Here is a 15,471-nt window from a genome sequence, read left to right on the forward strand (position 1 = left end):
AAAAAAAAAAAAAAACAAAAAAAAAAGAATAGTAGTAATACATCTTTTATGTTATAAAATTATACTAACATAACCTGGGAATCTGATTATCTGAACATGCTTTATTGTAACTCCACTTCCAACACCAACCTGCCTTTTCAAGCCATTATGACTGCTGGGACTGCTAGATGGTTGAGTGCATGTGAAACCTTTAGTTTTTTGAGACTTCTTCTGGAGATACATGTTCCAAGGCTTTTTCTGACATGGATTGGGTGAGATGCTTGGAGATGAATATCAGAGAGCCTTGACTAAGGAGCAGAATTCACAGATCCCTGAACCAGGCTTACCCCATTGAGACCCATGGACTCTTGAAAGATGAAATTGACATAAGCCCTTCATAAGTACGCCTGCACTGTCTGGCCCCCAAGAGGCCAGGGTGAAGCTGAAGGATTGAACTGATGCTAGTAAAGGGCCAGGTGTCCTGGGATCAGGGAAACTCCCTCCCGATGACTCAATGGGAGAGGTAAAGATTGCTGCTTCTTCCACCACAAAGGCTTTAATCAAAGGAAGATGGAATATATAACATCTATGTATAAACCATTGCACTAAAATATGAGGGGACTGAATTCCATTAAAAGGCAAAAGTTTCATATTTTGATTAAAAAACAAAGCCCAGTAACATGGTATTTTAGAAACCTCCTTAAAACAATAAATGAACTAAAACAGAGATGTCAAGAAATGAAAGAAAAGAAATGAAAGATGAAGAGGATTTGTTTTAAATTTAAAATTAAAGGTATAAACAAAAAGAAAGCAAGAATGGTAATATTCATATCAGGCAAGGTAGTAAACAAGATAAAGAGGGACTTTTGAAAAAGATGCAACAGTAATAAGTCTTATTACAGCAGATAATAAGACGGCTAAATCTATGAAGCAGTAGGTAGGAAATTCAAGGATGATTTGATGAACATACAGTTATGGGTCATTATTTTGGCCATCTGCATTGCAACTCCCTTCCATGTTTGGGGACTATCCCAGGATATAGTTCTTCATGGGAGAGCAACCAATTCTGTAAAGTTTTGGGCATACTCCTTGCTATAAAGCTTCAAACCTGGCTTTCCCGCTTTCCCAGTGAGTCTGTGAACTAACCAATATTCTTTTTAGTAAACTCCTTTTCTGGAGCCCTGGAGGCACAGTGGTTAAGAGATCTACTGCTAACCAAATGGTTGGCCATTCAAATACACCAGCCGCTCCCTGGAAGCTCTGTGGGGTGCTTCTACCCTTTCCTATTGGGTCACTGTGAGTCAGAATCGACCTGACAGCAACAGGTATTTTAAACTCCTTTTCTGCTTAAATTAGCAGTCCCTGAGTGGCTCAAACAGTTAACGTTTGGCTATTAACTGAAAGACCGGTGGTTTGAATCCACCCAGAGGCGCCTCAGAAGAAAGGCCTGATGATCTGCTTTCAAAAGGTCACAGCCATTGAAAACCCTATGGAGCAGTTCTACTCTGAAACACACAGGGTCGCCATGAGTTGGAATCAATTCAATGGCAACTGGATTGGTTTTGGGTGTGTTTTTGTTTTTTTTGTTTATGCTTAAATTAGAGTTGGCTCCTGTTGCTAGCAAGTAAGAACCCTGACTAATGTGGTAGACTTCAGCGCACTTCATTCAGAGTTGAACAGATCTATTGAACAACAACAAAAAAAGGATGTTTAAAACGTAGAGGAATTATATAAAAAGTAGGCTAGATTCTCTGAATTCTCAACACTGGAAGAGTGCAAGGTGTGCTAGGAGCAGGGAAGCTTCCTCCCTGTGCTTCTGTTTGTATGTGGGTAGGGAGGGAAGAGAGGACAGAGAAAGTATCTCTTTCCACCACTTAGAAAAAAGCAATGCTTGAAAATAACAAAGAAAAGTATGAAATGTGAGGGAATCAGAACGTATCAGGACACGTTATAAAGCCACTGTAATTAAATTAATATGATTTGGCATATACTAGACAAATAGATCAGTAGAACATGATAATCAATCCATAAGTAAATTGTGATATTTGCACATTTTGAGTAAAATAAAAGTTGTGTTTTAATTCTTCAGTTCCTAATGGTGCTCATACAACTAGCTGGTCATCGATCTGGAAGGAAGTTAAATTGAACTCCTCTCTTATGCCACATTCAGAAATAAATTCCAGATGGATTAAAAATTTAGGAATAAAAAAATTAAAGCCATAGCAATCTTTTGAGGAAATCTAGGAGATTACATTAACAATCTGTGGATGAGGAAAATTATTTTTACAAAGACTGAAATCCCAGAAGCTGTAAAAAAAAAAAAAAAAAAAAAGTCAAATTTAGCTGTACTAAAGTAAAAATTTTAACATGGTAAAAGATTCCTTACATAGAGTCAATATGCAAAAAAAAAAAGGAGATTTAGAAAAATTTGTAGCATAGAGGACAGAGGATTAACATCTGTAATATTCAAAGAGCTCTTATAAAGGAACAAGGAAGATAAATAACCCATCAGAAAAATTGACGGAGGATGTGAAGAGGAAATTTAAAAGCAAAATCCTCCAACATGGCTAACAAACTTAAGAAAATGTGCTTCAATCTCTAGAAATCTGGGAAATGCAGATAAACAGTGAAATGAGGATACATCCATCTGACTTAGAAAGGAGCTTTTGGATATATTGCTTGCAGATATTTCCACAAGATATTACTGAATAAGAAAAGCAAAGGCAGAAAAGGGTGTATACTATGAAATTAATTTTTATAATACAAAAAAAATTGCTTAAACACCGTCAGTGGATAGGTGTGTATCTATTATGGACATGTATATGTATGATTATATGATTGTGGAGAAAAATATTTCAAAGATACATGTTAGTAAATTAGCATGGTTTACCTGGATAGATAGTTGTTGTATGCTGTCGAGTCGATTGCGACTCATAGATAGTAGGAAGAGAGTAGAAAGGAGAACCAAGCAAAAAAGGAAAAGAAAAACAGATCACATAAATACCAAGAACAACTCATTCCTTACAGATTTGCTGTATAACATTGTCATGTAACTACATAATACAATGTGATACCGTAGAAAGATTAGCATAATTAGAGTCGGAATATCTAGGCTAGGTCTCAGCCCCACTGCTTATTAGCCATGTGACTATAATCAACTGCTTAACCTCTCTGGACCTATTTCTCATTTTTTAAAATGCAGATAATGAAACCTACTTGACAGAGCTGTTCTGAGGATCAAATCAGGAAGTATATGTGAAAGTAACTGACATACTGCCTGGCCTATAATAAATGCTCAGCAAATCTCCTATCTTCCTCCTTCCCTTTAAAAATTTTGACTTTCAAATGTAATTATTAACTTCTAGATTATGTGTGGCAATCCAAGAAGCCAACCAATTAAGAGAAGAGAAAACACATCTGGAAAAACAGAGCAGAGAGTTACAAGCAAAGTGCATGGAATTAGAGAATGAGAAATTTGAAGCTATTGTAAGAGCCAGAAATAGCATACAACTCTTAGAAGAAGCTAACCTTCAAAAAAATCAGGTAAGAAAGCTAATAAACATGTTTATAAATAATAAAATATTGGACATTCCCCCATGTGGCCTAATAGAGAAACAATGACTGCAGAATAACTGTATGAATATAAAACTGCCTCACTTTCCATTAATAGACATATCGTATTCTTGAATGGTAAGGGTGTCATAAAATATGATGAAATGTCAATTGATTCTTTCCCAAAACTAACATATAAATAACAGAGTTTTCTGTCTCCCAATCCCTGTGTAACTAATCTTTATCCCTTATAGTCTAATATTTTCAAAAAATCCATCATAACACTTTACTGCAGTATCCCCTATAATATTCAGTTCAGTCAGATGAATCTTATCTTTATTTCCTCCTCAGCACCTACATAATTGCTCTACTAGAGTAGACGTTTAATTGACCTGAATTAAATATAGCTGTGAAGTATTATTAACTGACACCATCTTATCACAGTTGTTTTTCTTTTTCTTTTTTAACTCTAACCATCGTAATTCCTATGCTATCATATATGTTTTTTTGTCTTATGCCACTTCCATATGAATGATATATCATTTATGGAGGTCACAAATTAGACAAATTTATTTTAAATGTTTCTGCCTCCATCATGTGCCTTGGTAGCACAGTGGTTAAAGCGCTTGGCTGCTAACCAAAAGGTTGGTGGTTGGAACCCACCAGCCACTTGTCCAGAGAAAGATGTGGTAGTCTGCTTCCATAAAGATTTACAGCCTTGGAAACCCAATGGGGCAGCTGTCCTGTGTCCTATAGGGTCGCTATGAGTCAAAATCAACTTGACAACAGTGGGTTTGGTTTGGGTTTGCCTCCGTTATGTAGAGATCATTAAATCATTAATTCATTTAACCAGCATTTATTGAATGCATAGTAAATATGGGGGATACAAAGGAAATGGTTTGTTTTGTTTATATTCCCTTTTTTACACAATAGAGGGTTTTCCAAGAGAGGTGCTCAAAACAGAACAAGCTATAAGTTTGGATATACAAGAGCTAATAAGAAATGAAAAATAAATAATTATCCAAATCCAAACTGTGGAAAGGCTAAGCTGCTCATCATGCCTTTCAGGCAATATTCCAATCTGTAATCTGAATACTGTATTGTAGAATGGTTAAGAGGCATACAATAGTGACAGTATGCTTGGGAATTGTTCTGAACACCTAAGTTGGCTAGAAAAAAATAAGGGCAGGACAACATTTTTTGTTTCTGCCCTACACAGCCCAGCTATGTGAGCAAGCTTAATGTCAGATTACTAAAAACGAACATTTCATGTGGGGCAAAGTAGACAAAGAGGGAAGTAGTGACCCTCCCTGCCTATCCCCAAAATCTCACCCAAGTTCTAAGTCAACAAACCCTCACAGTGGCTGTCTATGGCTACCGTATTAAGATCTCTCTGGGCTCATTGCTTAATTGCTAGAGAGTTCCCATCTTCAATTTCTTGTTCAAAGAAGGCAAGGGTTCTCTCACCCCATCATTCAAACAAGCAGGAAGCACAGACTAGCATTCCTTCTTCTTGACCCCCTGGACTCAGTTTCTTATGGTGTTCCTCCTTTCCTCATTATCCGGCTCTCCCCACAGAATTTTACATCAGAACAGCTGTTACTTCTCACTAACTTACTTAAGCAGGGGGAAATTTATTAAAAAACATTTTTTTTTAAACAAAGATGGGCATGTGTATCGTATCTTTAGAACACAATGGGATCAGAACAGAGGGCCACTTATTATGAGGTGGTAAAAAAGAGATTGAGTCAGACCTAATCAGAAGGGTTCAGAGCTCTGAAAGATATCTGGGTTAGAAATATAAATTTGGGTATTGTCAGCATATAAGTGATATTTAAAACCATGAGATTAGATTAGACCACCAAAAGATGGACATAGATAGAGAAAGGACCAAGGACTGAACCTTGGGTAGTCCAATATTCAGAGGATTGGGAGAAGAGGAAGAACCAGCAATGCAGACTGAAAAGGAATGATCAGTGAGGTAAGAGGAGAACCAATACTGTGATGTGCTGAAAGCCAAAAAAGTAAAACAAGAAAAGAAAGTAATCAATTATATCAAGTGCTGCTGATAGATCAAATAAGATAAATACTGAAAATAGACTCAGGTTATCAATATGGAGATCATAGGTGGGGAAAGCCCAATCAGAGTGAGTGTAAGAGTGGATGGGAGCAAACGTTAGAGGAATTTTGTACCACAGGAAAGCAAAGAAATGGGGTATGATCTGGTAACAGAACTAGGATCATGAGAATGGTTCTTTACTTGGGAAATGGAAATGTTTGAAGGTTCAGAAACACATTAAGGAGACAAAGTAGGTGAGTCTGTGGCACTCTGGGGGTGAGGTGGTGAGGGACCTAATCTGAATGATAGCAAATGATAGAAAGGGAACTCCATGAGATTTTTCCAAAGATGGGATACCTTGATTTGATGACGTATTTTATATAGGGACTGAAGAGAGAGAAAATTCAAAAGTAATTCTAGGATTTCCAGCTGTCTCTGGAAAAGTGATGGTAATACTGGCTTAAATGGATACCCAAGAAAAGGAACAACTTTTTACTTAGGGCAAGGGCAGGTGCGGAGATGAGGGAAAGTAAATTTCATTCATGACTTAAGGCAAGATCTTACTTACTTAAGGTGTCTACTTTCAAGAAAGTGATTAATGGATAGGTTTTTACCCGTTTATTATGTTATCTTTATTAATAATGAAGTGATCTATAATTACTAAAAATGATTGTTTTCTGAAGGCCCTGCTTGAAGAGAAGCAAAAAGAAGAAGATATCGAGAAAATGAAAGAAACAGTTTCTCGGCTTGTACAAGATGCTGCCATAAGAACCAGGAAAGAAGTAAGGGGGTTTTAATTATATTTAGATTTAAATCACAACTAAAGACTAAATACTACCTAAGTTTTTGCCTGATAGACCTAGCTGATTACCCATCAGCTAAGCCCTGGTGGTGAAGAGGTTAAGTGCTTGGCTGCTAACCGTAAGGTTGGTGGTCGGAACCTACCAGCTGCTCTGCAGGAGAAAGATGTGGCAGTCTGCTTCTGTAAAGATTTATAACCTTGGAAATCCTATGGGGGTAGTTCTGCTCTGTCCTGTAGGGTCATTATGAGTCACAGTCAACTCAACAGTGAAGGTATCTTTTGATAATTGCATCAATTGTGATATACTTCAAGTACAAAGCATCTCAGGATAGTAGCCCCTACCACTGAGTAGGGGAGAGGGAAGAGGGATTTAGGCTAGGAACGTAGTGAAGACTAACACAGGTGAAGTACAATTTTAAAAAGAAGGCTCAAAAATAAACTTAAAATGCGTAATAGGCAAGAGAAGAAAACCTAGCGTTGTTTGCAGTATAGAGTTTCTCAGGACCAGTGAGGTCTGGTTTAAACTCTTTTTGATTGGTTAAGAAACTGAAACCCCTGAGAGGTTCTATATGCATAGGTAGAGCCAAACTACCCTAGCATTGTTTCAATTGCATCATGATGCTACTTACACAATTTGTGAATTGTGTTGTTTGCAATTTGTATTATCAAGATTGAATCTAATGTCCTCCAGTTAAAGTAATTGAGTTGTATATTTTCATACAAAGAGATATTCAAGACATACTTATATTTGAATTTTCTCCTGGTATGGATGTGAATCAATTCATAAGTGGTGTGGTAAAGTTTGACAATGTGAAGTAAGTCTAGAAGGAAAGAACCACAAAAACCCATCTTAAAAATGAGAAAATGAAATACAGAGAAGTTAAGTAACTTGCTTAGGATTCCATCTCTAGGAGGTGGCAGAGCTGGGGTACAAACACAAGTCTATTGATTCTAGAGCTAGAAATTGCCATTAGTTGTGTATTATTTTTAATTTTAGAAATTTTCAAATCCATAAAATGATTGAAAGAGCAGTGCAATGAACACCCGTTTACCCCTCACCCAGACAGTTCTTAATGTCTTGCTGCACCCATTCCATCTCTCTCTGTATAAGTGCACACACTTCCCTTCTGGGATCATTCAAATGTATGCTGCAAGCATCGTGACACTTTACTCCTAAGTACCTCAGCATCTATTTCCCCAGAAAAAGGACATTTTTCTACACAGCCACACCACTATTACCATACCTTGAAGGGGGAAAAAAAGTCAACATTACTTCAAAACAATCCACACTCAAATTTCCCCGTTTCCTTTAAAATACTCTTTATGGCTTGTTTCGTTTGTTTTGTGTTAAATCCATGATCCAGTCAAAGTTTACAGGTCATGTTTGGCTGCTTATCTCTCTGGGCTCCATCAGTTTAGTTTCATCCCTTGCTTTCCTCTGTGTGTGACATAGAACCCTTGGCAGAGTCCAGGCCAGTTGTCCTGCAGAATATCGTACAGTCTGGATTCATATGACTGTTTCTTTATGATTGGATTCAGGTCGTTTCTGCAAGGTGATGGTATGTACCATCCGTTTCTTACATCAGGAAGCTATAATGTCAAGGTGTGCTTCTACTGGGGATGCTAAACTTGACCAGATGGTTAAGGTGGTACCACCACATCTCTACACTGTCTACTTGATTAGTAATTGGAAGAGATACTTTAAGACCGTGAACAGATCCTTTTCTACCCCAATCTTTCACCTACTGGTTTTAGCATCCACTGATGATCCTTGCCTAAAGTAAATATTATGTGGGAGATTTGAAAATGATTTTCTGCTATCATTCCTTCTGTACATTTATTACCTGTCATTCTTCTATAAAGAAGTGTTACCCCCCAGCTTTTTTTAATATCGCATGGATCTTTTTTATAAGTTATAATCCATTACCATCACTATCCATTTCTGTCCTCAGATTAGCTCTCCAGCTTTCGTGCATAAATATGTTCCTATCTTACATAATTTTTTTTTGTTTTTTTGCTCACAGAATCAGAGTTTACATAGTGTTTAACAGATATTGACCCTAGAAAGTTCGACCTTTGGAGCACAGAAGTTCAGTGTCAGTACCATATTTTTACACAAATAACATGTACCTTCTGTGTTTGTTTGCCAGCCATACCCTCCCGCGAGGTATTTTCATAAATGCGCTATGCTGATTTTTTGTTTTACAGCAACATGTGGAAGAGGATTGCCATGGGAAAGGTGCCTGGGTGGGGAATGCAGCTGGCAAACAAATGCAAAAGGCATGCATTATTTGCATAAAAAGACGGTAGTCTTACACAGTCTTTTTTAAAAGTATGAATAGTTTAATTCAGTTTAATTTATTAGCATTACTGAAAATATAACCTTACTATGATCATAACCCCTTATGTTAACTATATCATTTCTAGACACTAACAAGATCACTTTTTAAAAAATTATGTGAGGTCTAGACAGATAATGACTGGTCTTATAAGAACCAAAATTTTGGTATTCTAGGAACCTTCGTGACTTAATTTCTCTGTGCCTCAGTCTTTCTTGTCTGTAATGGATATAATAACTACCTCATTGTATGGTTGTGAGAATTAAATGAAATAATATACATAAAACACTCTGAACAGTGCCTAATACACATTAATCCTCAATAAATGCTAGTTGTGATTATTACTGACCAAGGAACAGAATAGACTTATCCTTAATATGATTATTCATAGGAAAAATCTATGTCAATTATAATCTAAAACAGAGTTAAAATTTACCCTCCTGTAATAGACTTGGCAGGCCTTCAAAAAGGAAACTCATGTTATTAACCAAATAAAATATATGACAGTGTTGTAAATATTCTAAACAAGGTTTACATGTTGTTTTAGAAATAATTTACAAGATTCTGACCCTAGAAAATGCCCAATGATCATAAAAGTTTATTGATATGCCATTGGTGTCAGTATTCTTACAGTCTTTTTTTAAAAGCATGAATAATTATTAGAAAAAACTTGTCACAGGCGCATACCTGGTGAGAGGTGACTAATTCTTCGAAATGCTCTGTGCACATAAATTGCACTGATTCTACAGATATTTAAAATGTTAATTCACGTAAAGGTTTTTCTTAGCAATAGGATATGATGTGCAATATTTAAAAATGTACTATTTATAAAAGTGTCTTAAAAAGTTTTTCTCTTCACTTGCTGTATGGAAGCAGTTTTCAAAGTGTGGTTAAGGGGATCCTTGAGGTCACACCTACTTTCACAATTATAATAAGACCTTTTTTTTTTTTTTTTCACTCATTCTCTTACGAGTGTATAGTGAGTTTTTCTGGAGAGTACCTGATATGCAATAACACAACAGATTGAATACAGAGGCAGATATGAGAATCTAGGTGTCTTCTATTGAGTCAGACATTAAAGAGATTGGCAGAACTATAAAATAATTCTGTTCTTTTCATAAAATGTTTTAGTTTTGGAAATTATAGTTATTTGTCTTAAAACGTGTTATTTGTGTTAACATGTTATGACTTTATTATTGTTTTTTGCAAAGATTAATAAGTAAATGTTATAAATCTTTTCTTATTTTTGATTTCTAATATAGTAAATATTGATACAAAGAACCCATTATAAACAAAGTTTTGTTATTTTTAGTGTTTAAAGAGGATCCTGAGGCCAAAAAGTTTGAGAACTGCTATTCTTTTAAATATAACAACTCACTTACTCTCCTTCCATTCTCATGACAAATTCCTGGCTGTTTATATCTGCTCATTTGTCTTTTATGCCCTAAAAGCTACAATTTATTTTTTATACCAAAATTATTACCCTAAAGACAGTACACAATACTAGGAAAGCCAGCACAAGTTATCTAAGGCAAGGTCATGGAAACTCCGTAGACAAATCCAAACTCCCTGAGGGACCAAATTACTGGGCCGAGTGCTGTGGGGACCATGGTCTCAGGGAATGTCTAGCTCAATTGGCATAACAGTTCATAAAGAAAATGTTCTACATTCTACCTTGGCGAGTAGCGTCTGGGGTCTTAAAAGCCTGTGAGCAGCCATCTAGGATACTCCCCTGGTCTCACCCCTTTAAGAGCAAGGGAGAATGAAGAGAACAAGATACAAGGGAAAGATCAGTCCAAAGGACTAATGGACCCCAGCTACCACGGCCTCCACCAGACTGAGTCCAGTACAACTAGATGGTGGCTGGCTACCACCACTGACTGCTCTGACAGGGATCACAACAGAGGGTCCTGGACAGAGCTGCATAAGAATATAGAACAAAATTCTAACTCACAAAAGAAGACCAGACTTACTGGCCTGACAGAGACTGGAGAAACCCCAAGAGCATGGCCCCTGGACACTCTTTTAGCTCAGTACTGAAGTCACTCCTGAGGTTCACCCTTCAGCCAAAGGTTAGACAGGCCCATAAAACAAAACAACACTAAAAGGGCACATCAGCCAAGGGACAAAGACTAGAAGGCAGGAGGGCACAGGAAAGCTGGTAATAGTGAACCCCAGGTCAAGAAGGGAGAGTGTCGTGGAGTTGGTAACCAGTGTCACAAAACAATATGTGTACTAATTGTTTCATGAGAAGTGAGTTTGTTCTGTAAACCTTCATCTACAATACAATTAAAAAAAAAATTATTGGCCTAAATGTTTTCATCAGATATAAATCATTTTCATTCTGGGCCTAAATAATTTCTAAATATCTTAATTTACAGGTTGCAAACACAAGAAAACAATATAATGTGCAGATTTCTCGATTAACAGAAGAACTTTCAGCCCTTCAAATGGTATGTTAGAAGACTATTGATATTACCTTGTAAATGTTGCTTATTTTAAAGGCTAAGATACATATTGTTGGGCATTCATTCATTCAGAAGAGATTTATTAAGCCAGGACCTGTGCTAGAAAAGGAGTGAAAATCAAGAGAGACGTGTTTCCTACAATCGTGGAGCTTGTAGTCAAGTGGGAAAGATAGATGGTACTTACCACATTTTACTACGATTACTTGTCTTTGACAGAGAAAACACAGGGTACTGTTGACACATCGTGCTGTAGCTCCTCATCTGGGAGATGAGGGAGAGAGAAAATATATATGGTACCTAGAAGCAAGGAAGATAGGAAACCGTCTCAAAAGAAATGAGTACTAAAGGATGAGTAGGCAAAGAGGGGAGAGGAAAGAGTGTTTGTGGACTAGAGGCAGGATAAAACCAAAACCCATTGCCGTTGAATCGATTCTGACTCATAGTGACCCTATGGGATAGAGTAGATGTCCCATAGGGTTTCCAAGGAGCGGCTGGTGGGTTCCAACTGCCAACCTTTTGGTAAGCAGCCGAACGCTTCACCACTGTGCCACCAGGGCTCCGTAAGAATATAAATTTAACTTGAACATTTGATGAAGTGGAATAATAACCTCGCTTACAAGAGAAGAAAACTACAAGAATATCTAGGGATTGGGAAGATATTTTGTAGCTTCACAAACCCTCGTCTTCTCTGAAACTCTATATCGCTTTTAATCTCTGAACAATTTAGCAATGAATTATGTCTTAAATAGATATCGTGTATTAGTTTATGTTAGTCTCCCTCTTCTTTACGGAAATCTTATCTCTCCAGATAGATTGCAAGCTCCTCAAAGTAGGAGAGTCTTAGGCCTTCCTTCATTTTCTCCACTGCCTACTATCCTATTTTACACACTATTATTTTTTAGTAAATATTTATTGACTGATATTTAAGCATTTCTAAAAGACAGATCACGTCTTTCCACATTCTAGAAACGCTGTAGTGTATATGATGGACTGTAATAATAGTGTATAGGTGCTGAATGTATAGAACAAGGAACAGTATTGCTTTCTATTTGTGTAATGTCATTTGGTTTAATGATGTAAGAATGTTAAGTAAAATGAATGGGATGCAATGTGGCCAGTTAGTCATGGCTAATTCTTTGTTGTTTTTGTTTTGCTTCCTCATCTGTCACCTTACTGTTTTACTTGTTTTCATTCATGGGCTGATTAGCTACCAAAAGATTCAGATCTTTGGGGAAGAAAAGGAGTAGCAGGGTCCTACCCAGTCCAGGATCAGTGAATGGATTGTAAACTCTTGAAGGAGAAGAACGTTTATTCTATTTCCCCAAAGGGATATGGACTGGTTAAGCACCTGCAGGGATTTTTAAAATAATCGCTTACAATGTAACAACCAGAGCTATACATGCTAACTTTAGAGTAAAAAACTGTGACAATTTCAGATAATTGCAAAAGCTGTTTCTTATGCTTTATAGTAAAATAATTCTACTAAAGATATGAAATATTATCTGATATCATATTTTAGATTCTATGGGGAAAACTCTACTGTCTAATTGAAAAGTATTTGAAATATTAAGTATGTTTAAAAAATATATATATTCAAAGGAAGTCATTTTAAGCTACTTTAAAAAGCAGATTTTCTCAGAAAACCTAGCCGACAGTTTGAGAGAGTCATAATAGCCTAATGCCTGACTATTGTTTTTCTATTAATAAGTACCAATTTTGCTATCTATGCTATAAAGATGAAGTCTGGGAGATAAGTTAAGCATACTTTTAACCAACTCAAAATTCAGTTATCCTTACAGGGAAGAGAAAAACATATATTTTAGGTTAGTGTGCAGATGTTTTTTTATTAAGTTTAAGAAAGAGCCAGAGTCAGTGTTATCGCCAGCCACATGTCTTCCTTTGGGGAACAACATGCACCTAACAGCCTTTTTTTTTCCTCCTACTAAATATACTTTTTCTTGAGAGTCTTCAAGATTTTAATTCTGCCAAGTTGCATATGATGCTGTTAACTTTTATAGCAATTGAGGGAGATGATTCGTTATAAAATACCCAAATGTAAAATGAAGCATACATTATGATCTTTTCTTTGCTCCATGAATTTTTTAGAAGTCTATTTTTGAATTTCCAAATACATGGGGATTTATACTGTTTTTTTATCATTGATTTTTAATCTGGTTACATCGTGGTCACAGAACATGGTCTATATGATATTGATTCTTACTGTTTATTGAGACATCCTTTATGGTACACTCTGTGGTGTGATTTTGGAAATATTCCATGAGTACTTGAAAAACAAAAAAATCATTGATTATTTTGTAACATTCCCCAAAAGGTAGGGAATGTTGATGGTTATTAATGTAGCTAATATCTGTGAAAACCTTGTAATAGTAGCATTTATTGTTTGCTTTAGTACTTTTTGAATTTCTAATAGTGAATATGTTGTTGTTGTTAGGTGCCATCCAGTCGATTTTTAACTCATAGCGACCCCATGTGACAGAGTGGAACTGCCCCATAGGGTTTTTTCTAGGCTGTAATCTTTATGGGAACAGATTGCTAGGTCTTTCTCCCGCAGAGTGTCTAGGTGTGTTCTAACCATCAACCTTTCGGCCATGGTACCTCTTCTCCGAAAAAGTTTCAGTTTTTGTTTCATTTTACATTTATTACCTCAGGTTAACCAAATATTCTTTCAAGTATTATCATTTGGCAATGAAATCGTGGATTGGGTAAAGAGGGATACATAACACACTTCTTTATACCCTACTAGCCAGACCCTGGAAACCCTGGTGGCATAGTGGTTAAGAGCTACGACTGTTAACCAAAAGGTTGGCAGTTCCAATCCACCAGGTGTTCCTTGGAAACCCTACGGGACAGTTCTACTGTGTCCTGTAGGGTCACCATGAGTTGGAATCGACTTGATGGCAATGGGTTTAGCCAGACCCAGAAATGGATCAAACTTTGTTATTAGCATCTACATTAAAAATCACATAGGAGGAGTTATAAAGATAGGAGAAGTCACAAATTTTACACCATAAAGCTACTTTGTCATAGGTTAGCAACTTACTATATGAAAATATATGGAATGTTTGCGATGTATTTCTTATACTCGCTAAGAATATTGTTAATAAAAGATAATAAATATAAATTGATTATCTTAGTTTTGGCAGAGGGTTAAAGATCATTATTATAATCCGAGGTGATTAATTTGGGGTCATAATTTGGAAGCGTCTCCTAAAATTAAGAACATAGTGAAATACACTACTTCTATAAAAAATAAAGTTATGATAAAGATAATTGAACATCATGGCGTTCGGCTACTAACCGAAAGGTTGGTGGTTCGAACCCATCTAGCAGCTCCGTGGGAGGAAAACTTGGCAGTCTGCTTCCCTAAAGATTACAGCCAAAAAAAACGCTATGGGGCAGTTCTACTCTGTCACGTGGGGTCACTGTGAATCGGAATCAACTTGACGGCCCCCAACAGCAACAGCAGTAGTAGTGGTAGTATGCTGTCAGCAGTACACGTTCATCCAAAGCATGATCCACAATTAGTAGAAAATAGCCATACTTGTTCTCTGGCTATAAAAAACTAAAAAAAATAATAACTGAAGAATCAATAATTGTTTTTACTTTTTACTCTCATTAGTAAAATATTAAATTTTATTAATTGATATCCTTGCTGAATTTTCTGATTAAAACCTTCTGGGAAGAAATGTTTTTTATGTTCATGTTTATAAAACATTTTTAGTAGTAGTTCCATTGGCTGTAAGTTTTGCACAGAAACGATTAAATGGTTTTATATTTATATATCCATGTGCCTTTCAGGCCACAGGTTATCCATTAGGGTATTGTGTGTGCCTCTGTCCAGTTCTATGTTCCCTTTTCAAAATATGTGATAACAGTATCTGAAAAGAAAAACTGTAGTGTGATAATGTGTTGCCATCGATTCCGTAACTAAGGGGTCTTATTTGTTTATTTTTTTCTCTCTGGATTCCCCCAACCTCTGTCACCACCTAGTCTGTTAACTTAGAACTCCTTGGTATTCTGTAGCTGGAGGCAATTTCTGAAATCCTGTCATATGTAGCTCTTTGAGGACTGAGCTTTTTTTTTTTTTTTAATCCATATGGCCTTCCTGTATTGGTAAAGTAACTGTGGTATTCCCCTTAGAAACAAACAATTTTATTTCTCCTTTTTTTTTTTTTTTTTTTTTTTTTTTTTTTTTTTTGGTGGCTGCAGAGTATTCTCTTGTAGGGAACCATGATTTATTTAATTAATTCC

The 15,471-nt window shown here is 36.4% G+C and overlaps 1 protein-coding gene across 1 annotated transcript in view; it reads left to right on the forward strand.

The window, feature by feature from the left end:
- Positions 1-15,471, forward strand: part of SCLT1 (sodium channel and clathrin linker 1) — a 202,004-nt gene that overhangs the window by 118,684 nt on the left and 67,849 nt on the right. The window contains exons 12-14 of the mRNA XM_004389281.2: positions 3,345-3,522; positions 6,274-6,372; positions 11,113-11,184. Coding sequence (XP_004389338.1) covers positions 3,345-3,522; positions 6,274-6,372; positions 11,113-11,184 — 349 coding nt within the window. The remainder of the gene's footprint in view (positions 1-3,344; positions 3,523-6,273; positions 6,373-11,112; positions 11,185-15,471) is intronic.

The sequence above is a fragment of the Trichechus manatus genome, unplaced genomic scaffold (genome assembly GCF_000243295.1).
Source record: "Trichechus manatus latirostris isolate Lorelei unplaced genomic scaffold, TriManLat1.0 scaffold00239, whole genome shotgun sequence".
Classification (NCBI taxonomy): Eukaryota; Metazoa; Chordata; class Mammalia; order Sirenia; family Trichechidae; genus Trichechus; species Trichechus manatus.